Consider the following 26,881-nt stretch of genomic DNA (forward strand, 5'->3'; position numbering starts at 1 on the left):
ATGATATCAGGGAAAAGCTATTTAAGTAGAGATCACTGGGTAACCCTATACCTAAAACTACTCTACCAATAGCCTTATTTTAAATATAGAAGCCTCTATTCCATAAAAAGTGCCACCAAAATCTCCTTCACAAAACTATCATTTCAGGGCAGTACATCATATACATCATGCAGCCAGGCCAGTCCAAGCATCATTGATATTAATACTATATAACCAGAGTTCTGCCACCCTAACAGAGCCCTATAATTTCATTAAAATATCCAGCCAAGGCTTATGTGCTATATGAATAAAAAGGGGCTTTGGAAAGACATATGGATTTATATTTCTAGAGATAATGAAAATATAATTATATCTACCCCTTAGCTAAAGTAAGATAAAGCAGCTTAAACATTTTTTATATCATGGTTAACCTTGGTCCTTATTTTAAGTCTACTAATTGAGACTGAGATAAATACAGATTTGATGTGGTTACTGACAACAGGTTATATGATATACAAACTGCATTAGATAAAATTATTTCACAGAGCAGAGATTCTCAATGGAGGGAACGACCTTACCTACTGCCAACTGAAAATCACTATGAGATGTTACTGGGGGTGGGAGGGTGGGTATATATTGTACATGGTAAAAACATGGTAACCAAAAAAAGTCAAGAAACCATCAAAGTAAAGGTTTTAGTGAATAAGAGTATATAGTCATTAGCTCACAGATATTTGATTTTTAAGTTTCCAAGTTTAATACAAGAAGGATTTTTAGAGTGAGTCAAAAAATCCACCCACACACGGAGGCAAAAGCACTTGCTACAAACATACTGTCTAGCTCATCAGCATTCTTTAGTAGGAGGATGGGATGAACCAGGTTGATTGAAACCTCTACCCAATGCCCTCTACACAGCCTGGAGAACTTTCTCTTCATTTTTACCTCCATAAGCTACATTCATTTACAAAGAGCTCAGCAGTAGGGATGTGATAAAAAGCAGGATAACATAAAAAGAGAGAATGAAACTAAAAATGCTCATGATCTTTCTCACTTGGAGTTAGAAGAGGAGAGCAGGAGTTGTGGATAATGGTGAAATAAGTTTATGAAAACGGAACAGCGGGCCTCTGGTCAGGAGGCAGACTGCATTACACTCCCTCAGCTAATGGCAAGAGAGCTGCAAGGGAATACAAACAAAGACAAGGCTGTCCTGCACTCTACCTTATTATATTTAGCCACAAAAGAGAACCACTATAAATTTTCTTTCTTTCACACTGGTCACAAATTGACACATGTGTAATAAGTAGAATCTCAACACCTTTCCCATCAGAAGAATGGGAATTAAAAGGTAAAATACTTAAACCTTAAAAATTTAGTTTTACTTTCTTCATCCTCAGTGACAACTATGAAAGCTATGAAAGGAAAAGACTGACGGGACTCAACTTTTCCACATCCACAAAGTATGGGATATACTGGAAACACAGTACATAGATCAACATAGTCTACACAGTTGACAGTTTATGTTTTATTAGATCAAGTCAAGAAGTATAATTCTACTGCCTACACCTATCCTCACTCATTAGGAGATTTATACAGAAGTTAAAAGACACTGATCCCATCAGCTTTATAAACTCTTAACTGATAAACTTTTAACTGAGGCTTAGCTACATGGAATACAATATGGAGAGAAGGATCATGCTAAGAAGTACTGGACATTATTCTCCAAATGATACATATCTATACTTGTAACTCAAAGGTAAAAGGATTATACATACATGTATATGTAGTATATTAGCAGTAAATATTTAGCATGCCTGGTCTTCAGTAGAAATACACGTTGTACAGTGAAATTGAGAATTTTATATGAAAGAAGGCTAAAAGAGAATTCTAATGATTTTAATAAAGGATTAATTATCTTTGGAAAGATAACTTCAAATACAGAAGTTTCAAGAGGATTTCAGTACTAATAATATATTTATTAAATCTGATAACTTTCAATTAGCATGTATCACACTTGGAATTAAAATTTTCTTTCCTTTCTGTCCAAATTAAAACTAGATTGTTTGCTTTCCTTGATTATTCCCACTCAGACGTGTCATCTCCCTGAAATGCTGGTCTTTGAGAGGGGGGCATGAGAAGATGCAGATATTCTCATTATGAAGGGCAAGGGAGAAGAGAGTAAGAGAATATGGAAATCATGGTGATTAGTTTTTACTTATAGTCTGTCAGGCTTTTGCAAATCTAGAAACTGTCCTCACCAATAATGATTCCATCTATGAGAGCCCCTAGTATGTACATTCTGGCACGTGTGCATCTTTACAGTCAAATAGGGATTCTGACAAGCACAAAAGTATTCATCTTCTTCCTGTGTGATTCATCAGATCTAAAGTGGGCCTTGATGACTTCCAGGCAGTCAGTCCAACAAATGTCAAGGTACTGGAATACAACCCTCTTCCTCTTTCAGCTGATGATTACAGATTACAGTTACAGGGCTTTGCAAGAATCAATTGCGACTTTCACGGTGGGGTTTCAACTAGTCATCTGAACTCTTTGAAACCATATACACCAATAGCTCAACCATTTTCTTGAATCTTTCTAAGATGCTGAGGATAAACATAAGCAAGCATAATTTCCATGCCTATAGAGGAACCTCCTGGCTTTCATAGTTTCTAAAATCTACTTAAGGTAGAGTTAAGATTTATTATCTACATCAATAAATATTAACTGAGCAGCCATCACATACCAATTATTGTGCTAGATAATGTGAAGAGAGCAAAAAGCTATAAAAAGTATGGTCCTTGGCCAAAAGATAGTTATGCCTAACTGAGAAGGCTAGAAAGACTCTGAATAGTAAGATTAAAATTGTGCTAAATTATGCTGTTGGTTAGATATCTACTTATTGCAGGCACGGTATGCATTTAACAAATTAGTAAATATCAGTAAAGTTTTCTAGACTTTAACTTTAGCATGCTCACCCCATAGGATGCTGCATTGTGAAGAGGAATTAAACCACCCTTGTCTTGGGCATTAACATCTGCTCCGTGCTCTAGAAGATATTCAGCTACTTCCAGGTTATTGTAGCCTGCTGTTAGAATGAAAAAAGGCAAATGTCAGCTTAAAAGAAAAAGAAAATATGTATATAAATGATAAGGACCAGAAAACATTAATACTTTTTGCTTTAAAAGCTAATACTACTATCACATAAATAAGAATAAGACATTTACAATAAGAAATTTATATAATTTATAATAAGAAATTATTTAAAATAACATCAATCAAGCGTTTTCTGAGTAGGTCTCTTCATGTGCAGCATTTCTTTCATCTTCTGGTGAGCTGTATTAGGTATCTAAGAAAGATCATGAGCCTTGGAAGTGCTGGTGATGCTTACCTGCCAAGTGCAGAGGGGTTGAGTTTCTACCTTGGGTGTCTCGGCAGTTGATATTCTCTGGGGTACAGAGCTTCTGCACTCTTGCCAGGCAGCCCTTCTTGGCAGCATCCAACAAAGCAGCGTCTCCTCTCAGTAAGTCCTGAATATCTGTGTCTCCTTCTTTTACCAAATCTAAAGGTGTATTTCCATCTCTGTTCTTTTTAGTAGGATCTGCTCCATGCTACAAAATAACCAAATGGGGTTTGTGTTTTCTGCAGTATCTTTGTTTTGTTTCTTTATTTTGAACTTCACCTTCACTCGTCCAAAGAAAGATTATCTATTCTATACCCATTGTGAAAAACAGAGGCAATATTCGGTCTTTCTTGCAAAATTCCTACTCAGCAATATACTGGATCAGCTTTCTAACTATCAATACTTCCCAACCAAAGCCCCAAGCCTCAGGATCAACAGTGATGGTGAGTGGGAAAGGTGTCAAGTGCCTTTTACTTTCCGTATCATATACTTTCTCAGACTCCAAGCTGTCTTCAGAAACCACTTTTCCTTTTAATCATGGCCTGGATATTAATGTTGACCAGATTTCAATTATATAGAGATATTCAGTGTTGATGAAGTGAGAAGAGGAAGACACACTGGTGGAAAAAGTACTTAATTCTAAATGGAATCAATAAAAAGAAAGTTTGGTAATTTAAAAATATTTCCATTGTAAGTCTTAGAACCTATCATGAAATTAGGTAGAAATGTATTAACAGTTAATTTGATTTTAAAAGTTTAATCATCTATACCTATGAAATAAGGTCAATAAAAGTCAAGAATCTTTATTACAGGCCTGACACAGACTGCTATAGGCCCAATGGAGAAATCTGGAATAACCAACCTAGACAATGAATTCACATTGTCCTAGAAGTTATTTCTTACTAACCAGTGATAATAAAAATGAGTATCAAATACAGTGTTATTCTCAAAACTCATAAGAACATACTTGATCCCATGAAAGTGGCAGGAGAAGAATTTTATATTTAACCAGGACAAGGTTTTCTCTAGTTTAAAAAAAAAAAAAAAAAAAAAAGAGAAAATGACATAAATACATGTCCAGTCTTTTTTTTTTTTTTTTTTTTAAAGAAGATGTTGTTGGTAGGAGTTTATTAATTAATTTATTTATTTTTGCTGTGTTGGGTCTTTGTTTCTGTGCGAGGGCTTTCTCTAGTTGTGGCAAGTGGGGGCCACTCTTCATCGCGGTGCGCAGGCCTCTCACTATTGCGGCCTCTCTTGTTGCAGGAGCACAGGCTCCAGACGCGCAGGCTCAGTAGTTGTGGCTCACGGGCCTAGTTGCTCCGCGGCATGTGGGATCTTCCCAGACCAGGGCTCGAACCCGTGTCCCCTGCATTAGCAGGCAGATTCTCAACCACTGCGCCACCAGGGAAGCCCTGTCCAGTCATTTTTCACATCTTTTAATTAATTTCACATCTTTTAATTTAACTTCCTATCCTTTAATATTTAAATAATGCTTAATAATTAGAAATGAGCTTGTTAACAATAATAAAACAGCTAGTAAGAAGAAAGAATCAAACTTGATGGAAAAACTTGGTTCTTCTCGTACAAATGTTTTCTGATATTAATACTGTAAGTATCAGATAAGCAATGCAAACTAATTCAACTCTTTCCAAAACCTACCTTGTTGAACTGTGATGAACTCAACATAATCAAGTCAGTTCAGAAAGGTACTTCAGACATTACTCAAAGCTACGTGAGTATCATGATATCACACTTAAACATCCCCCTAAAATAGAAAGTGGAAGCAGTCTCTACAGCACTTACTGTACTGTATTATAGAATAATTTACTCTGATGTAATTTTATGTCCTAACCAAATAATAAATATAATTACTTTATGATTTAAAACATTACATACTTTTAAAAGGAGCTTGCAGATTTCATATTTTCCTTTAGCTGCTGCTTCATGTAGAGGAGTAAATTTCCATAAGTCAGCCACATTGACAGAAGCCCCATGCCTTACCAAGAGTTCAGCTACTTCATAGTGTCCATATGAACAAGCGTTATGAAGAGGCACCAAGCCACTAAACGAAAGAAAATTATTTTAGAGACATACAACACATCTTTGCATTAAGATGATATGTATAACAAAAATAATTCTCTATGGCATTGACTATACTGAACACTCACTTAAAAAAAATTTCTCCTCTGATCTTAAAGATATTATCATCCATTTCCAAACAAGGATTAACAATTTCAAAAATTTCAAAAATGTCCCTTTCAATATAAGGACCTTGCTTTGTTTCTTGGTGATGGATATAAATTTCACAGCAATCTTTATTCTTAAAATACATATAGATATATCCATAAAAAAGGTTCTATTATAATATTTTTAATTCAGGTTTCATCCTGGCAATATAAAGAGCAACACTACAAAGTGATTTCAGGAATAACTAATTAATAATCTGGTTTTATCATCTCTCAGATTTTCTTCCATTTGGGTCTTCCTAGTGAAAATTGTATGCTTGCTTACTTATAAAATACACAATGCAATCTAATTTATTTACTTAGGCAAGTTCAACCTTTTGTTTTTGGCTTTTTTTTTATTGTTAATAATCTGGTAGTGGTTTCTGTGCATAGATTTAAATATTTAGGTGCCAAGCAATGAAAACTCAAAATCCAAGTGATAGAGAAACCTCAGTATTCAGTAAAGAAAATAATGAAATCAACCATAAACTCTAGTCAGATGAGCAAACTATCCTGTGATGACTCTAAGTTCTGATTGGAAGGCAACTGGTATTCTAAAAGGACAAAGATGTTCCCATAAAAAGGGGTACATCAAAAGGATAAGTTTAAGTTGCACTTAGTACACAGCAAACACAAGGTATCAAGTTAGTACCTTTTTACTTAGAGAGATCAGGTTTTTCTGTTTTTGTTTTTAATGTTTTGAGACCAAAAATACTGACTGTTAAAATGGGGCAATAGAGGGACTTCCCTGGCGGTCCGGTGGTCCAATGCAGGGGGTGCAGATTCAATCCCTGGTCGGGGAACTAAGATCCCGCACGGCGCGGCCAAAAATAAAGGGGGGGGGCGCTGATGGCAATAGAAACAAATGTTGGTTCCTCTCTAACGCACCATAATACTTTGAAAGAGCTAGTGATAATATTATTAAATATTCACGTCTGATGTGTCCCTTTTAAAAGATAAATAAACCCCAAATGGTTGACTGAGGTCTAAGTTGTGTGGTTTACTTCTACAGCAGTCTGGTATGTAATTACACAGAAAGGTGCTTATTTATATTTTGAGATGATATGAAATTAACTCAGCATATGGAAGCTCATCTCAGTTAAAACTTCCTTCTTGCTTTTCTAAATAGCTTCCACGGCTGCTTTAAAACTCTGTCTAGATAAATTAACACAGTTCAGTAAACTAATATAAAAATAGAGAATATCTGAATGAGTAAAAATAAAATTATGTTTCTATTAATATGACTTTGGGATGGGTGGCTTCTTTTAGGAGGAGATTAAACATTTTTAATAGCAAAAAAAGGGATGAACAATAAATTACAAACTATATAAACACACGTACATAATGCAATAAAATACTATATATAGACATTAAAAGGATGAAATGAACTATTAAGTACTGACATGGAAAGACATTCAAGATATACTACTGGGTGAAAAAGGCAAATTGCAAAGCAGACCGTGTGCAGTGACATCATCATTTACATTAAAAATAAGCTCCACCACAATAGCACACACACTGCGACAGGTCCTTCAAAACTCCAGACGGTTACAACAAAATTTTGATGCTGTAATCTCTAGGAGGTGGAGTGAGAGGGACTTTTCACTTTCTATACTATACATTTCCATAATGTTTTAATTTATGCTTTAAACTTAAAAAAAAACATGCATTACTTTTTTAATAGGGAAAAAATATCTAAAACTTCAAAAATATAAAGAAAAGAAATTTTAAGTATCAAGAAAATGAATCCCAAACAGTGAAATTCTAATGCATACCCTTTGTCTTTGGCGTGGACATCGGCACCATGGTGTAGGAGGTACTCCACGACAGACACACGGTTATAGCCTGCCGCAAAGTGTAGGGGTGTAGAATGCCGGCCCTCTAAATCTCTGCAATTCACATTCTGAGGGCTGCAAAGTTGCTTTTATGGCACAAACACACAGACAAACACAAAAAGAACGTTAGAATTTATTCATAGAACTCGCTCCAAAATACTGCAGACATCTTGGATAAATTGTATTTTTCTAATGAATATTTCTTTCCAAAGATTAGATAATACAAGTGATGTTTTAAAATCAGCACGAGGGCTTCCCTGGTGGCAAAGTGGCTGAGAGTCTGCCTGCCAATGCAGGAGACATGGGTTCGTGCCCCGGTCCGGGAGGATCCCACATGCCACGGAGTGGCTGGGCCCGTGAGCCATGGCCGCTGAGCCTGCACGTCCGGAGCCTGTGCTCCGCAACGGGAGAGGCCACAACAGTGAGGAAGCCCACGTCCCGGAAAAAAAAAAAAAATCAGCACGATGTTTGGCTTTACAGTGTCTACAAATGTTCCGTTTGCAGAGCTATTTAATCTTTTTCAACATTTCCTGGCCAAAATCTTAATCAGAAAGAAAAACCCATAATAAGGCAAGCATTTCCGAGGCAAATGGTGCCTTCCTTCTTCATAGTTATAAGGCTTTCCTCCCCGAGGCTGCCTGTAACAGCCTGTATGCTTGTACCAGCATGCTCTTAGCCACTCTTTGCTCAAATAAGACCAACCCTGGTTGACTGCAGAATTACCCAGAATTCTTGCCTCCTTTGACGTGGCAAGCAAGAAGGCTCTGGAAAAATCACATTAATTCTGTCTGGGCCATCCACTTGGCCCTCTGATCCATCTCAGCAAAGCCATGCAGGCAACAATGTTTTACTTGATCTTTGAGGGGATATTTGTCTAAGTCTACAAGTCAGATTGATTCTGATCATATTCTAGTTTTTGGCCTTCTATCTCCTTCAGCTGTATCCTCCAAATCTCTTCTCTTTCACCTATTCTCCTTCTGAATATTATCATTTCAGCACAAGCTCAGCTGTTTGCTTACAAAGCAGTAGAAGCAAAGTTAGGCCAGAGCAGTTGCATCGCTGATGGTGACAGATGGACTACAATAAAAATATTTGAGGAACAATTTATAAAGAATTTCATATTTTTTCAGTGAGAGGATTATTATCTACGTGTGAAAACAATCATCATCTCCATTTTACAGATAAATAAACCAAGGCTCAGAGAAATTAAGTGACATCCTATTTCATACAGTTGGTAAGGGGTAGAATAAAAACTCAAACCTCACTTTCTTGATTCTTAAGCTTTTGATCTTCTTGCTACATCATTGCTTACCTACTTAATTACCCAAATTCAGGGAAGTGATGAGAACAGAGGTAGTGAAAAGAAGAATTCTTAAGTTAAAAAAGCAGAGAAAAACGGTGACATTTTCTAGGCTACAGGTATGATGGCAAGGGCTTTCATATATAGCTCACTGTAATGAGCTATTATAATAGAAAAACTCTGAACCTGGAAGATATCTATGGAGATACTGAGGAGGGGCTGGTAGGGTAAAAACAGGGCTTTTCAGGTGGTACAATTCTTATATGACAGAAGGAAGTCTGGGCATAAGGGAGAGACTAAAATCTGAAGAGCCATTGTCATCTGGCCAGGTTATATCTTTTCACGACAACTGAGTCTGTGACAAATTTTATATATTTTATTAATATATAAATTATAGAATCAAGAAACAAAATTAAATAGAAATAAATAAATACATAAACTAGAAAGAAAGGCTACAAAAATTGACAATAAACACCTTCTATGGTGTCTTACATGATCGAAGCTGCTTTCTGCTGCTGCTGCTTTTATTCTAGTTCTTTATATTCTAAGTTAGCTTTTTTTTTCCTTTGCAGAGAACAGTGGCAAAATGGGGATGAGGGAGGGAATGAAACCCAATTTATTTTACCTTATTTTACTTTTTTATTAACAAAAAGAAAGCCAATTCTGCTTATTAAAGATTTGCTTTCTACTATTTGGAAGTTCTTTATCCTCCATTCTATTTCAATTTCTTTTTGAATGCCAAGGCAATTTTTACATCCTTCCTACCTGCTTCTCAAATACTTTACTCAGCAAACAGACTTTTTTTCTAATAACTAATTTCTAATGCTTTCTAAAGCCTCTAAGGAAGGAAGTTTACCATGCTTAATTCTCACTTAATTTGTGCTTTGTTTTCTTCTGCCATTTCTACTCTATTCATAAAAATATATTTGGCCTTTATTGTGAATGGATTGTTTAAGAAACCTGGAAGCTGTGGCATGGTTTCTAATACATACAAGATGTAGGAATTAAAACCTACACATTAAAAAAATAATAAACTATTAATTTAATTATAATGGCCACTATAGCAATTCTAGCACTGGGGTTATCATGCTGTGATACAGAAAAGGAGTTCTAATCACTTTTATATTTTAAGATTTTATTAGGATACATTTCAAATGATAAAAGTATTTTTAAGAAAAAAAATATATAATTTCAGATCTAAGAGAAATTTACAATTTCTCTCTAGTGGCTATTATGACTGAAATTTACTATTTTCCTTTAAATAACTTAGATGTTAATGTAAGATGGAAGAGAGGTTGGAAGTAGCCACATAATGCAACAAAAATAAAATTTCTAGGCAACAGAGTTTAGAAAGCGTTTACTGTCATTTTCAACCAGTATATATCATCGAGAGTACTAAAATTTGTTTGCTAAAAATTACAAAAACCAAGTTTGCTTAATAAGAAATGACAATAAGAAATGAGCAAGATTAGTTTGTAAAAAATAAGCTGGTAAGATTAATACCAAATTTGCAATTAGCCTTTCTTTAAAAAAAGGAAAAAAAAAAAAAAAACTACAAGACCAATCCCCAAACAAAAACAAAACTCATATCCCTTTCTGCTATCTTCATCCACACATGAATGATTATAGATGGGAAGTGTATGTGTTTTAAAAAGGCATATTCAATACTAGAATATAATTTTATATTTGAAAAAATTCAATCTATAATCATTGTTTCTACACCACAAGTAAAGGTTGATAAAACTTCCTTGGCAAGCAATGACATAGAAAAGAAGATCCATCTTCTGCATATAATTAATTCCAAATGGTTGCAGGATCATAAGGATGCTTTCCTAGAGCAAATGTGAGAATCTCTTGGAAAAGGTCAAGAACATTGTTTCAAACTTTACTGTACTATTACCTGGGCTTGAACTAGCTTGGAAATTTATAAAAGTGGCCAAAATAACATTTTAATTAATAAAAGTGGAAATAAAAAGAGCATTCATATAACCAGAAGTAAAGTGACTAGAAAGTGGTTTAATGTACGGCACATACTAGGAAAGCCTTCACAGTTAAAGATCTCTCCTGTTTATGGATCTACTCTGCTCATCCCTTTTATTGTTTGGATTTGAGTAGTTTCACTTACAAGCTTAAAATGAATTGGTAAGCAAAGGTTCCACAGAGCTACCCAAGACATTAAAGTGCTGCCTTACCTTCACAGTTTCCAAGTCTCCAGCTTTAGATGCTTCTAAGAGCCGATAGTCAACATCAGAAGTGCGTATAGGTGTACTTTCTACATGAAAGAAAGGAAAGAGTACTGTTGGTTTTTAAGGAATCACAGAGCAGCTAAGGAGGGAAAATTATTTGGTGAATGGAAAGAGAGAGGTTAAGGTGTCAGAAATTTCTAAGATCTAATTTAAGGTTTTGTGGTGTCTTACTTCAATCTATATCCACCTTATTATCATAAGCCAAATTCAAACAAATTTTAGGACACACAAATCCTTCTCCATCCCAATTACTCTGTCTTTCAAATTTTATGGTCAAAACTTGGCAAAGGGGAATGGAGAAACATAGGACCATGAGATCAAGGACATCTTTATGATACACTGGTCTTTCAAAGTGTTGGAGCGAAGCTTTGCAATAGATTCTGTTATGTAAACTGAGAGAAGCCACTCAACTTTCAGTACTTAATGTTTAGCCTTTCTTTTTGGTCTCAATTTCTACAATATGGAACAGAAGTAATACTTCTGAAATCAGTGACCTTAGAAAATATAATCAGTGTACAAAAAAGGTCTACTAAATACAGAAATTTGTTTAATTCACATTTATTATGGCTTTAGGGAAATGCAATTTAAAATGTCTTAAGAGGTGTGATACAAATGTTAAATAGAATATAATTAAATCAGGCTGTTAAGTCTAGAAGTTATGAGGCTAACAAATGAGTTATTCTGATTAATCCAATACTATAAACAAACCAAAAATTCATTATACATTGGCCCTAATAAAAAGATTTTTAAAGAAAACAATGCTTATCATTCAAAGTATGTTCATGGACATTAAGTGTGGCTTTTATAATGCACATGTGTACACACACTCATGTAACACAAAAGAACTTAAGTCCAGAAAACCTGGATTTAGACTGGGCTCTATTGTGATGATGGACAAATCATTTGATAGCTTAGTTTTCGCACCTATAAAGTGAGCGTTGGTTGGTTTCCCAGAAATTCTCTTCCAGGCTTAAGATTTCAATATCCTGTGGCCAGAGACACCTTCCTTGAGCCCAGTGTCCAAATGGGAAGATCAAGTGATGCTATAATAAGGTTTCAGGTTTCAGAAGAAATACTTCAGCTCTTTCTAAAGTACTTTATTCAGGGAAGTGAGTTTTACAGAGTAAGTTATGGGAAGTCTTCAATGGAAGATAAACTGTATTTATTTAGTCATAATAATAATACTTAGCAGATAAAATGCTAAGATTAAAGGGAGGAAAGATGAGAGTATTTCATATAATGAAATACAGTTTTGAAATATCAACAATTATTTTTCTTTAAAAGGGAGTTTATTGCATTTGTTAGTCTGCAGAAAACTTGACTAATGTAAACTGTTGGCAACTATAGACTTGGGAGCTGAAAGTGCAGGTTTCTAAAAGTGGATCTCAAACCTGGTATTAACAGGTGTTTTAAAATGAATCTTTAAAATATTACCCAGAACAGACCCCCAATAACTGACTATACATTCTATACGATTGATGTATTCTTTCAGGAGTCATTATAGACATAACCTGGAATTGGATTAGTAAATATAGGTACAGTTGAAAAGTTCAGCCAGTACATGGTCTACAGACTACAGACACACAAGTTTCTCGCAGAAATATTAGTTTAAAAAATTATATCCTCTTCCGAATAAAAAATAATTCTCATTTAAAAAAATCTAAGGGCAAGACTTTACCGTTAATTTCTAATATTTGTATTATCTTTCCAGATCAATAAAAAATATGAAGAACTAAACTAAAAAGTTCTGACACATACTAAATTAGGCATTTAATGACCTATATAATGCTTTATCTTACTAATCAATTTTTAAGAATTATCAAAATAATTGAAAAATTTTTCATTTGTGATTCACTATTTATCTTTTACCAGCAGTCATATTCTAACTATTCATTTAGAAGACGTTTTAAAAGCATTACTGGAGCTAATCTGATTAATTTATTCAATCCTTTCCTCACCATTTTGTCAATTACCTCTAAAAATTATGTATAGTATTATTAGAAAATCTGATGTAATAACTATAAATGTTTGCCTGATTTATGGTTACAACTTATAGAAACTAACTTAAAATCCACTACTAAATGGTTCTTACAAAAGTATAAGAGAAAAATTTTTGAAACAAAAATCACACCTTTTAGAAATTATTAGAATTTACTGAGAAGGCAGAAGTATTTCCTAGTCAAAGAGTGCTTATCTTCTTTAAGCAAATGTCCTATTGCTCTGTAGAAACAGGAAGTTAAATGAAGGCATGTTTTTCATAGCTGAAGCTATAAATCCTATGATAGCAAATTTTATTCCTTTAGATAGATCTTATTGGTATTGATAGTGAAGATGGCCTAGATAGGTCTAACTTTAACTGTCTAGAGATCATCACCTAAGACTGAAGTAGAATGCCACTACTTAAGAATGAACTAACACAAGGAAAATAAACCAAATCAACAGCTTTGACAATGTAGCACAGTTACTCTTATGAGGCTGGTTAGCTCTGACTCAGCTCTAACAACACGTACCATGCTCTGTAAGTCTGGAAAGGTCCCCTGTGTCCATGTATAGTAGTGATTCTTAACTGGGCTGTACTTTTTGGGGGCCCTTCAGAAACGTGTGGGGTTAATTTTTGTCTTCTAATGGAGTCATGCCCTAGCTATCACTATTGTAACAATTATAAATTATTTTACTGTAATTTACTTTCATTTCCCTTTGTATTATACATAGGGCATTTAATAAAGATTTGTGGAAAGGTCTCTGTTATAGTTAGGTCATAATATCCATGAATTTCATTTCTGGATAGTAAATGGATGCTATAAAATATTCATAATAAAGAGGGTACGCTGCGTCTGATGAAGAAAAGAACTACTGCGTTATACATAGGGAAAGTAGCAGACTTCTGATTCCTTGCCTGTAGCCTACTCCATTTTACTCTTTCAGTTTGTTAGGTCATTCTACAGCAGACATAATCCATGGAAAAAATTAAAAGAATGAGAAAGAAGAGTCAAGTATATTAAATTTCTTTTGTAACTTCTTATTCATTTTTCAGTAGGCAGACTGTGATATTTCCTCTGATTTGGGGGCTTTGGAAACTGGTATCTATTTTTGTAACAGTTTTATGTTTGATTGCCCTCAATAAACTAGATATTTAAAGTATATAACACTGTACTAGGTAGGCACTGTAACACTCAGTAAGATTTTATAATTATATTTAAACCAGGAAAGACAAGATAATATCATAATAGTACAATGAAGTTAAGAATTACAGAAAGCAGAATATAACACATGTAAGAACAAGTAATTAAAAGATCATTACCATATGAACGATTTGTAATTTTCCCTATTTGATAGATTTCGGAGCAACCGTAATTCCACACTGTTTATAGGAGTTTTAAGTAACCTTTGATCATAGCACCCTTAAGTCAGGTTTCCAACTTAACACTAAAAAAATTAAAGAAAATGGTTGCCTCTTTTCATGACACCTACCTCAACCCCACCAAAATAGGCTGATGGGCAGAGCCATAGGCTAAACTGCAAGCAAGGAAAGGCAGGAAAAATATTCAGGCAAAGAAAATATTCCAAAGAGCCACTTAAAACAAGGGGCACAAAGTGTGTCTGTGGAGTTTATCAGTGGACAGACATGGAAGAGGAAGAACAGAATGCAATGTCTATTTGAACTTACCACTCAGAATCTGCTGCACTGCTTCATTCCCCATCTGTGCTGCTGTAAAGCCTTGTAAAGAGATGATGGAGGGATCAGAGCCGTAACTCAGTAGCAGGCGGCAGGTCTGCAGGTGACCGGCAAGGGCAGCTCTATGCAAAGCAGTCTGACCAAGGGTGTCCAGTGCATTCATCTGAAAAATCATTGGGTGGGCACATGAGATTGAGTAGCTATTTTTGTTCCCTTCTACACCCTAGCGAATAAATTATGAGAAAAATCAACTGTCAAACCTTTTTGAAAAATACCACAGACTATTCATTATTAATTCTTGCTTACTGATTCTAAGAAATACCATCTTCTTGGTTGCCTTTCTTTGACCACCTTATTGAAAATTCTAACATACCCATTCTTTCCCTGAACGACTGTCTTCCTGTCCATCCTCCACTCCCTGCCACTCTCCTCACAACTAGGGGTCTCTGTAAGGTCCCTGAGGGCTGGGACTATTGCCTGATGTTCACTGCCTGCCACGTCGAAGATGCACATTAAATACTTTTGGATGAATGAGTTCTACCAAACTTGTTCCCGGAATATAAAGACAACAGAATAAGTAAGCAAAGATAGTCAAAGTAATTAATTATATTTCTTTTCTAATTTTAGTAAATGATTATGATAGAATGCCCTAATTGAATTACGCATTTAACCAAAAACCTGATTTGAAGATTCAAAGGTTCCATTTTTAAAACTTTGAAGAATCATAAAGGAAGAATAATTTTAAGACTGTTAAGACAATGTTAAACTTTGGAATCATGTTTATAATTTGATCAAAACTACCTAGTCCTAGCCTGTTTTCTAGGATACCCCAGTAAAGACTACTCCACTCAGACCAAAGTCTATGTTCATTGTGCATGTTGCTTCTTTCAGAGAAGCCCTTCGTTCTGCCTTTCTGGATTATGAGATCCAGTGCAAGTCTCACCTTTTCTAAGAAATCTTCCTTGATTACTTAAAGCCTTGACGATTACTTCCTTTCTGAACACCTATGTCAATTCAGCACTATTTTATAAATTAGAACATAGGGCTAGTGTTTGTTTACCAAGTAAAACTAAGGTTACTAAAATATGGAAAGTATTGTATAGGTTTTCTGGGTCCTCTAGAAAGCTCCTGTTAATGGTACATAGTAAATTCTCAAATATATGCTGGTTGGTTATTCAAAACGCTTGGGTACCCCCACCAAACACAAGATTAAGAAAAGAAAGGATTTAAGACAGTCTCCCTGTCTCCAGTTTTTCATTGTTGTAAGGCTGTGACACTTCAGACAAGGGTTCAAATAAATTCTTTTTTTTTTAATTTTTAAATTTTATTTATTTTTTTATACAGCAGGTTCTTATTAGTCATCAATTTTATACACATCAGTGTATACATGTCAATCCCAATCGCCCAATTCATCACACCCCTCACGCTCCAAGGCTTTACCCCTTGCTGTCCATACGTTTGTTCTCTACATCTGTGTCTCAACTTCTGCCCTGCAAACTGGTTCATCTGTACCATTTTTCTAGGTTCCACATACATGCGTTAATATACGATATTTGTTTTTCTCTTTCTGACTTACTTCACTTTGTATGACAGTCTCTAGATCCATCCACATCTCAACAAATGACCCAATTTCGTTCCTTTTTATGGCTAAGTAATATTCCATTGTATATATGTACCACATCATCTTTATCCTTTTGTCTGTTGATGGGCATTTAGGTTGCTTCCATGACGTGGCTATTGTAAACAGTGCTGCAATGAACATTGGGGTGCATGTGTCTTTTTGAATTATGGTTTTCTCTGGCTATATGCCCAGTAGTGGGATTGCTAGATCATATGGTAATTCTATTTTTAGTTTTTTAAGGAACTTCCATACTGTTCTAAATAGTGGCTGTATCAGTTTACATTCCCACCAACAGTGCAAGAGGGTTCCCTTTTCTCCACACCCTCTCCAGCATTTGTTGTTTGTAGATTTTCTGATGATGCCCATTCTAACTGGTGTGAGGTGATACCTTATTGTAGTTTTGATTTGCATTTCTCTAGTAATTAGTGATGTTGAGCAGCTTTTCATGTGCTTCATGGCCATCTGTATGTCTTCCTTGGAGAAATGTCTATTTAGGTCTTCTGCCCATTTTTGGATTGGTTTTTTTTTTTTTAATATTGAGCTGCATGAGCTGTTTATATATTTTGGATATTAATCCTTTGTCCATTGATTCATTTGAAAATATTTTCTCCCATTCTGAGAGTTGTCTTTTCGTCTTGTTTATGGTCTCCTTTGCTGTGCAAAAGGTTTCAAATTTCATTAGGTCCCATTTGTTTATTTTTGTTTTTATTTCCATTAATCTAGGAGGTGGATCAAAAAAGATCTTGCTGTGATTTATGTCAAAGAGTGTTCTTCCTATGTTTTCCTCCAAGAGTTTTATAGTGTCTGGTCTTACATTTAGGTCTCTAATCCATTTTGAGTTTATTTTTTTTATGGCGTTAGGGAGTGTTCCAATTTCATTCTTTTACATGTAGCTGTCCAGTTTTCCCAGCACCACTTATTGAAGAGACTGTCTTTTCTCCATTGTACATCCTTGCCTCCGTTGTCATAGATTAGTTGACCATAGGTGTGTGGGTTTATCTCTGGGCTTTCTATCTTGTTCCATTGATCTATGTTTCTGTTTTTGTGCCAGTACCATATTGTCTTGATTACTGTAACTCTGTAGTATAGTCTGAAGTCAGGGAGTCTGATTCATCCAGCACTTTTGTTTTCCCTCAAGACTGCTTTGGCTATTCGGGGTCTTTTGTGTCTCCATACAAATTGTAAGATTTTTTGTTCTAGTTCCATAAAAATTGCCATTGGTAATTTGATAGGGATTGCATTGAATCTGTATATTGCTTTCGGTAGTATAGTCATTTTCACAATATTGATTCTTCCAATCCAAGAACATGGTATATCTCTCCATCTGTTGGTATCATCTTTAATTTCTTTCATCAGTGTCTTAAAGTTTTCTGCATACATGTCTTATGTCTCCCTATGTAGGTTTATTCCTAGGTATTTTATTCTTTTTGTTGCAATGGTAAATGGGAGTGTTTCCTTAATTTCTCTTTCAGATTTTTCATCATTAGTGTATAGGAATGCAAGAGATTTCTGTGCATTAATTTTGTATTCTGCAACTTTACCGAATTCATTGATTAGCTCTAGTAGTTTTCTGGTGGCATCTTTAGGATTCTCTATGTACAGTATCATGTCATCTGCAAACAGTGACAAATTTACTTCTTCCTTTCCAAAATGTATTCCTTTTACTTCTTTTCTTGATTTTCTTCTCTGATGGCTAGGACTTCCAAAACTATGTTGAATAATAGTGGTGAGAGTGGACATCCTTGTCTTGTTCCTGATCTTAGAGGAAATGCTTTCAGTTTTTCACCACTGAGAATGATGTCTCCTGTGGGTTTGTCATATATGGTCTTCATTACGTTGAGGTAGGTTCCCTCTATGCCCACTTTCTGCAGAGTTTTTATCATAAATCGGTGTTGAATTTTGTCAAAATCTTTTTCTGCATCTACTGAGATGATCATATGGTTTTTCTTATTCAATTTGTTAATATGGTGTATCACATTGATTGATTTGCATATACTGAAGAATTCTTGCATCTCTGGGACAAATCCCACTTGATCATGGTGTATGATCCTTTTAACGTGATGTTGGATTCTGTTTGCTAGTATTTTGTTGAGGATTTTTGCATCTATATTCATCAGTGATATTGGTCTGTAATTTTCTTTTTTTGTAGTATCTTTGTCTGGTTTTGATATCAGGGTAATGGTGACCTCATAGAATGAGTTTGGGAGTGTTCCTTCCTCTGCAGTTGTTTGGAAGAGTTTGAGAAGGATGGGTGTTAGCTCTTCTCTAAATGTTTGACAGAATTCACCTGTGAAGCCATCTGGTCCTGGACTTTTGTTTGTTGGAAGATTTTTAATCAGTGTCAGTTTCATTACTTGTGATTGGTCTGTTGTCTGTTCATATTTTCTGTTTCTTCCTGGTTCAGTCTTGGAAGGTTATACCTTTCTAAGAATTTGTCCATTTCTTCCAGCTTGTCCAATTTATTGGCATAGAGTTGCTTGTAGTAGTCTCTTAGGATGCTTTGTATTTCTGCGGTGTCTGTTGTAACTTCTCCTTTTTCATTTCTAATTTTATTGATTTGAGTCCTCTCCCTCTTTTTCTTGATGAGTCTGGCTAATGGGTTATCAATTTTATCTTCTCAAAGAACCAGCTTTTAGTTTTATTGATCTTTGCTATTGTTTTCTTTGTTTCTATTTCATTTATTTCTGCTCTGATCTTTTTGATTTCTTTCCTTCTGCTAACTTTGGGTTTTGTTTGTTCTTCTTTCTCTAGTTCCTTTAGGTGTAAGGTTAGATTGTTTATTTGAGATTTTTCTCGTTTTTTGAGGTAGGCTTGTATAGCTATAAACTTCCCTCTTAGAACTGCTTTTGCTGCATCCCATAGGTTTTGGATCATTGTGTTTTCACTGTCATTTGTCTCTAGGTATTTTGTGATTTCCTCTTTGATTTCTCCAGTGATCTCTTGGTTATTTAGTAACCTATTGTTTAGCCTCCATGTGTTTGTGTTTTTTACATTCTTTTCCCTGTAATTCATTTCTAGTCTCATAGCTTTGTGGTCAGAAAAGATGCTTGATATGATTTCAATTTTCTTAAATTTACTGAGGCTTGATTTGTGACCCAAGATGTGATCTATCCTGGAGAATGTTCCATGCCCATTTAAGAAAGTGTAATCTGCTGTTTTTGGATGGAATGTCATATAAATATCAATTAAATCTATCTCGTCTATTGTGTCATTTAAAGCTTCTGTTTCCTTATTTATTTTCATTTTGGATGATCTGTCCATTGGCTTAAGTGAGGTGTTAAAGTCCCCCACTATTACAGTGTTACTGTTGATTTCCTCTTTTAGAGCTGTTAGCAGTTGCCTTATGTATTGAGGTGCTCCTATGTTGGGTGCATATATATTTATAATTGTTATATCTTCTTCTTGGATTGATCCCTTGATCATTATGTAGTGTCCTTCCTTGTCTCTTGTAACATTCTTTATTTTAAAGTCTATTTTATCAGATATGAGTATTGCTACTCCAGCTTTCTTTTGATTTCCATTTGCATGGAATATCTTTTTCCAACCCCTCACTTTCAGTCTGTATATGTCCCAAGGTCTGAAGTGGGTCTCTTGTAGATAGCATATATATGGGTCTTGTTTTCGTATCCACTCAGCAAGCCTGTGTGTTTTGGTTGGAGCATTTAATCCACTCACGTTTAAGGTAATTATCAATATGTGTGTTCCTATGACCATATTCTTAATTGTTTTGGGTTTGTTTTTGCAGGTCCTTTTCTTCTCTTGTGTTTCCCAGTAGAGAGGTTCCTTTGGCATTTGTTGTAGAGCTGGTTTGGTGATGCTGAATTCTCTTAGCTTTTGCTTGTCTGTAAAGCTTTCTATTTCTCTGTCAAATGTGAATGAGATCCTTGCCAGGTAGAGTAATCTTGGTTGTAGGTTCTTCCCTTTCATCACTTTAAGTATAACATGCCACTCCCTTCTGGCTTGTAGAGTTTCTGCTGAGAAATCAGCTGTTAACCTTATGGGAGTTCCCTTGTATGTTATTTGTCGTTTTTCCCTTGCTGCTTTCAATACTTTGTCTTTAATTTTTGCCAATTTGATTACTATGTGTCTTGGCGTGTTTCTACTTGGGTTTATCCTGTATGGGACTCCCCACGCTTCCTGGAATTGGGTGGCTATTTCCTTTCCCATGTTAGGGAAGTTTTCAACTATAATCTCTTCAAATATTTTCTGTGGTCCTTTCTCTCTCTCTTCTCCTTCTGGGAACCCATGTAATGCGAATGTTGTTGCGTTTAATGTTGCCCCAGAGGTCTCTTAGGCTGTTATCATTTCTTTACATTCTTTTTTCTTTATTCTGTTCCATGGCAGTGAATTCCACCATTCTGTCTTCCAGGTTATTTATCCGTTCTTCTGCCTCAGTTATTCTGCTATTGATTCCTTCTAGTGTAGTTTTCGTTTCAGTTATTGTATTGTTCATCTCTGTTTGTTTGTTCTTTAGTTCTTCTAGGTCTTTGTTAAACATTTCTTGCATCTTCTCGATCTTTGCCTCCATTCTTTTTCCAAGGTCCTGGATCATCTTCACTCTCATTCTGAATTCTTTTTCTGGAAGGTTGCCCATCTCCACTTCATTTAGTTGTTTTTCTGGGGTTTTATCTTGTTCCTTCATCTGGTACATAGCCCTCTGCCTTTTCATCTTGTCTTTCTGTGAATGTGGTTTTTGTTCCAAAGGCTGCAGGACTGTAGTTCTTCTTGCTTCTCCTGTTGCCCTCTGCTGGATGAGGCCATCTAAGAAGCTTGTGAAAGTTTCCTGATGGGAGGGACTGGTGGTGGGTAGAGCTGACTGTTGCTCTGGTGGGCAGAGCTCAGTAAAACTTTAATCCCCTTGACTGCTGATGGGTGGGGCTGGGTTTCCCTCTCTGTTGGTTGTTTGACCTGAGGAAACCCAACACTGCAGCCTACCTGGGCTCTTTGGTGGGGCTAATGGTGGATTCTGGGAGAGCTCCTGTCAAGGAGTACTTCCCAGAACTTCTGCTGCCAGTGTCCTTGAGCCACAGCCACCCCCCACCTCTGCGGGAGACCCTCCAACACTAGCAGGTAGGTCTGGTTCAGTCTCCCCTGGGGTCACTGCTCCTTCCTCCTGGGTCCTGATGCACACACTACTTTGTGTGTTCCCTCCAAGAGTGGAGTCTCTGTTCTCCCCAGTCCTGTTGAAGTCCTGCAATCAAATCCCACTAGCCTTCCAATTCTGATTCTCTAGGAATTCCTCCTTCTCTTGCCAGACCCCCAGGTTGGGAAGCCGGACGTGGGGCTCAGAACCTTCACTACAGTGGGTGGACTTCTGTGGTATAAGTGTTTTCCAGTCTGTGAGTCACCCACCCAGCAGTTACGGGATTTGATTTTACTGTGATTGTGCCCCTCCTACCGTCTCATTGTGGCTTCTCCTTTCTCTTTGTATTTGGGGTATCTTTTTTGGTGAGTTCCAGTGTCTTCCTGTCGATGACTGTCCAGCAGCTAGTTGTGATGCTGGTGTTCTCACAAGAGAGAGTCAATAAATTCTTAATGGTGTTCACAAGATTCACCATGAAATGCTGACAAATTTATATTACATTTGCCAGCAGAAAAACGACTGTTTATACATAAACAACATAAAAGCACAGCCATTAGCATGTATTAACGGAAAACACAAGTGGTCAAACTAAACTTCTTGAATTTTTCTGTGAATATTTCTGTTATGTCCTCATCACAAGAGAAAAACTTTAAGAACATTCTAATCATTAACATTTTTCTGGAAATTGGATAAGACACCCACTAAATTATTCAATTATAGTGATGGAAATCCATAATCCAGCTCATTAAATCATGGGAACATGGTTTCAGAACTACTACTCTGAAATACAGATCTTACGAAGTTATTCCTCAGCCCAAACTCAGTGACTCTTCAGCGCTTTCACATAAACTTGAATCCCTCAGCGTGTCATTAAAGACCATCTGTAATTTACGTTTACACCACCTCTCCCACCTCTCTTTCCACTATATTTTTTCTTCACCATCTGATAGGCCTGCTATGCTCCAGCTTTATTAGATTACCCTGGAGCCCTATTTTCTGAAGGTGTTAGTTTCTAAAGTCATCATGAAAGGTAAAATTTGCCTTTGGTCAAGATTATCCTTGCAGATACCTTAGCAATGCGATGGTAGAGACAGATGTAAAGTTTCTCAGTAAATCCAACACCAGCCAGTTTCACTTCCAGTGTCTAAGCAGATCAACTGAACACCAGATAAAGTACAGACAGTACTTTTAAACATTAACAACACACTATGTGTAAGAAGCGGTTCTCTCTATTAATATGCATGGTGGAACTGAGCACAATATAGAACACTGCAGATTCACTTCTTCTACCTCTTACTCATTCTGGGACATGCACTCATGGAGTGAAATACTGAGCAAAAATCACCACTCACTAATATAAGGAAGGGATGCAACTACCATTTACTAAGCACTTGCTAATATTAGATGCTACATATAAACTGTAAGCTACTTAAAAGCAGAGACTATGACTTAACCTTAAATGTAACTCTTCCCTCTACCCTAAAGTACGAGAGACCAGTGTAACACAAAATTCTTTGCTTTAGTGAATGTATATATTTTTCCTTATGAAATAATTCTTCCCTCAAATTCTAAATAGTTTCATAGCAACAAAAGAATATCCATGGAGTGCTTCATCAGACAACAAGGCTGAAGCACTACAAGAAGTCATAGAAAAGTATCAGCAAATAATGTAATAGAAGCACTCATTCCATGGAAATAAGTAGAATAAAGAAACTAGAGGGACTTCCCTGGGGGTCCAGCAGTTAAGACTTCGCCTTCCAATGCAGGGGGTGCAGGGTGCTAAGATCCCACATGCCTCGTGGCCAAAAAACCAAAACATAAAACAGAAGCAATACTGTAACAAATTCAATAAAGACTTTTAAACAATGGTCCACATCAAAAAAAAAATCTTAATAAAAAGAAGAAACTAGAAAAATTTGGTGAGACTTTGTACAACCCACTTAGAAAGAACAACAATCAATAATAGGGAAATACTAAACAGATATTCTATAAAGGTTTTTGTGAAGAAGAATTATTCCTCTCTAGAAGCAAATGTCAGAAATTTCTCCAATTCCCTGGTCTCAGGGCTCCGGGCTTGCCCGTCTCAAGTCATAAGATGACTGCAGCAGCCGCGCTCCACCAGTGCCAGGCAGTTTTACCCAAGGCCAAAAGGGAAGTTGCCAACATCTATTTTAAAAGAGAAGAAAGCTTTCTCAGCGAACCTCTCCTTATGGTTGGGGCCAGAGATGGTTTGTGGGCCCAGGCCTTTACCAGGCACTAATAAGGACGAGATGAGATCACCAGAGCTGTCTCAGACCCTCAAGCTCCTCTATCTGAACAAAACAGAGCTCTACGGAAGGACTTGGTAAGCTTTGATCTGCGGGCCAGCTCCAACCTACTGGTTTTGTGTGGCCTGCAAGCTAAGAATGGTTTTTACATTTTTAAATGATTACATTTTAAATGGCTATATAAGTACCTACATAAAATCCTCTATTTTGTCTCTTGGCCCACAAAGCCTAAAATATTTACTACGTGGACTTTTAAGAACACATTTACTGAAAAATGATTACTTGATGGGAAATCGACTCTCTGCTTGAGTCATTACAGATCTTTAAATTGACTCAAAATTGAAAAAAGAAAAATCAAGGTCCCTAACTCTCTCTCATTTCTAACTTGATCAACACCCTTAAGGTTCTACCTTTATTTGTTTATCAGTCAGTCATGGGTTAGAATCAGGGCTCTCGATAAAGTGGGCATCTAATTTTTTCCTCCAAATATTCTGAAGTGGTTCAAGGCACAGAAGTACAAAATGTGTGTGATAAATTTATTCCTGGAGGGCAGCAGTAACTATGTGATATGCCTAGAGATCAACCCCCATCCCCCGATTTTTTAAATGAGTCACCTGGCAGGATTTGTGTTGCTGCTCTAGTTCAGTTTCACAGTGAAGAAGGGTGATATATTGGAGCCAGTGTAATTTTACTTTGTTGTGATCCCAGAGAATTGTAGGGAACTCTCATTGTTTAAAGGGAGTTCTCCTAAGTTTGGATTTATTACTCTAATCTCCACCATTCTGTAAGTTACATAAATGGTAAATGACAATAATTTACTCTATTGGTGGAGAAATAACAGGAAAAGATTAAATGACCTGTGCAGGTCATCCATAAAATCAATGCTGGAAACACTGAAAAAAAAGGGCCAACTCAAGTACAGAATATAGTCCAGAAGCTAGAATATCTCTGACACAACACTGTTCTTTGTCCTCTTGGCTTTGATGACTGTGACTCACACTGTGATAATTCTTCACTCAGGCAAAAAACTTAGGCTCAACAACATTCAAAATATTCTTTATATACGAGTCAAACTCTTAAAAAAACAGAGAGACAAAACAAATATACAGTCTAGTATTATACATATAATTAAGTGCCTAAATGGTCATTCAAACTGAGCTAAACAAATAAATGACATTGCCGCTCACAAGGAATCTTCTAGGAACTTTCAAGTTATACAGCTATATATATGTATTGCTGTCCATGAGTTTTGTTTTCAACCTAAAAAATTTATTTGACAGATTGATTTTCTATACAGCAGCATTAATTTATTCTTCATATTTTAAATAGATACAACTTTAATTCTTAATATATATGTATTATTTGGAATTACCAGCACACTTACTGAAGAAATTCAGGAATGCTGGGACTGATGAAGTCTTTTTTAAGACACAGTTTTATTTTCCTCTATCCCAATCTCCACCACAAGGATATGACAGAGGATGTCTTCAAAGATGCTTAGCATTCAGCACTAAAGAGATCTATTTTCTCTAAAGTACAGAAACTGCCTCAAATAAGAAAAATGTTATACTTAATGTGTTACACCTCAATTGTGGTAATTAATGGTTAGAACTGGCTTAAGATACAAATTCAGAAGGTGTGAGAAGAATAAGAGATGTCTGGCAGTTTTAAAGACAAACATTCTTTTTTTTTGTCTCTGGAGATAACAAGCTGAGGTATGTATCTTTATTTCTATTTGAATAGTAAGAATGACTTTCCTAAAGAGGATAATTTGATAAAATGATATAAAACCACAATGGTATGTGGCCTGAAATGTATAGGACATAAAATTATGATTAAAAAATGCCAAAAACAGTTTTGGAAACCAGCAAGCAGACCATAAGGAAATGGTTAAGGGGACTCTTTCAAAAATCAGTGTGAACAGCCTAGTCTCAACAGCTAACTATGAGGCTGATTCATCTCTTGCTTAAACTTCAGCTATCACTGTCCACATCAGTCATTTGGTAATTCATCATCAATTGTTCTGTGACATTTCTGTACTTAGCTCTTGATCACTCTTAATATGAGAAATAAGCCCATTAAATGCCAATGACTATTGACACAACTTCTTCTTACATACATTATAAATAAAGCTGTCAAATTAAGACATACGAACATCAAAAAAAAGTTTTCATGTTTCACACATTTAACAGATGCTCACTAATGACAAAATAGCAGTGCTTTCATGTATGAAAAAAAGCGCTTCTGAATTAAACCTTTTGTATCTGCAGTATTAATAATACCGTATGCAATTGGGGCTTAGGTTGTACTTAATAATGATAGCAAACAAGGCAGTAGCAACAGAATGCAGAATGCCAGGGTACATTAACAATAATAAAGAAAAAGGGATAAAATCTCATGTCTTTCCCATTTAGGCTTTACAGTAATCTTGTGAAGCAGGGGTTGGTAGAGATAATTATTAATTTTTTAAGATACAGAAGTTTACTCCTATAAAAGTGGATTTCTCAAATAAGTTGGTTAATAACCCCATGTTCTTATAACCATCCTTTCCTTAAGAGTCATTTGTTTTCTGTCCTTTTGCTAAATATTGCCTGCTTGCCTCCCTGGACCCACATCCACCCTCCACCCTGCTCTGTGTCCTGGGAAAATCACGTGTATGGATCACATCAATGGGCTCTTTTGGTCTTTAACTTTTCGCTGTATTTGGCCAGTAGGAAGTAATGACAAGGGGACTGGTGGGAAGGAGAAGAGTGAGGAGTATGGATTAGATATAGCCTTTATCAAAGGCTACAGATGCTGTCAGGTGGCCTGCTCTATACAGCTCCCCTGTTCCTTGCCCCTTCAGGCCCAGGATGATGATAGCTCCCATTTGCTGCTGGTACTACCTCATCCCTTGTTGATTTCCTAAACCTCGCCCACACCTTTGTATATGACTCCTTTATTAGACTTTCCTCAAATTACCCACTTTGAGTGTGCTATTTATTGCCAAGACCCTAACTAATACAATTTTCTACCTCTATATCTTTGGAACACCTCCTTCAAAAGCTACCAAGGCCCTTATGTGAAAATTGCCAAATTAAATGGATCCTCTACCTTGGTTTCTCTCTGCAGCACTAATCACCTGTTCCTTCTTCACACTCCGTTGCACTCAGTAGACACCATGATAAGCCTTTCAGTTTCCTCTTCCCACTACTGTTAATCCTCAAAGGTTATTCCTTGACTCTCAACTCATCCCTCCATATTCTCTACCAG

At 36.1% G+C, this 26,881-nt stretch overlaps 1 protein-coding gene across 1 annotated transcript in view; it reads right to left on the minus strand.

Moving 5' to 3' along the window:
• TNKS (tankyrase) overlaps nucleotides 1-26,881 on the minus strand; it is a 182,275-nt gene that overhangs the window by 33,680 nt on the left and 121,714 nt on the right. The window contains exons 12-17 of the mRNA XM_081221230.1: nucleotides 14,650-14,821; nucleotides 10,929-11,008; nucleotides 7,377-7,522; nucleotides 5,273-5,438; nucleotides 3,365-3,584; nucleotides 2,952-3,061 (exon numbers count right to left, since the gene is read on the minus strand). Coding sequence (XP_081077356.1) covers nucleotides 2,952-3,061; nucleotides 3,365-3,584; nucleotides 5,273-5,438; nucleotides 7,377-7,522; nucleotides 10,929-11,008; nucleotides 14,650-14,821 — 894 coding nt within the window. The remainder of the gene's footprint in view (nucleotides 1-2,951; nucleotides 3,062-3,364; nucleotides 3,585-5,272; nucleotides 5,439-7,376; nucleotides 7,523-10,928; nucleotides 11,009-14,649; nucleotides 14,822-26,881) is intronic.

The sequence above is a fragment of the Mesoplodon bidens genome, assembly GCF_964165515.1.
Source record: "Mesoplodon bidens genome assembly, chromosome: 20".
Lineage (NCBI taxonomy): Eukaryota > Metazoa > Chordata > Mammalia > Artiodactyla > Ziphiidae > Mesoplodon > Mesoplodon bidens.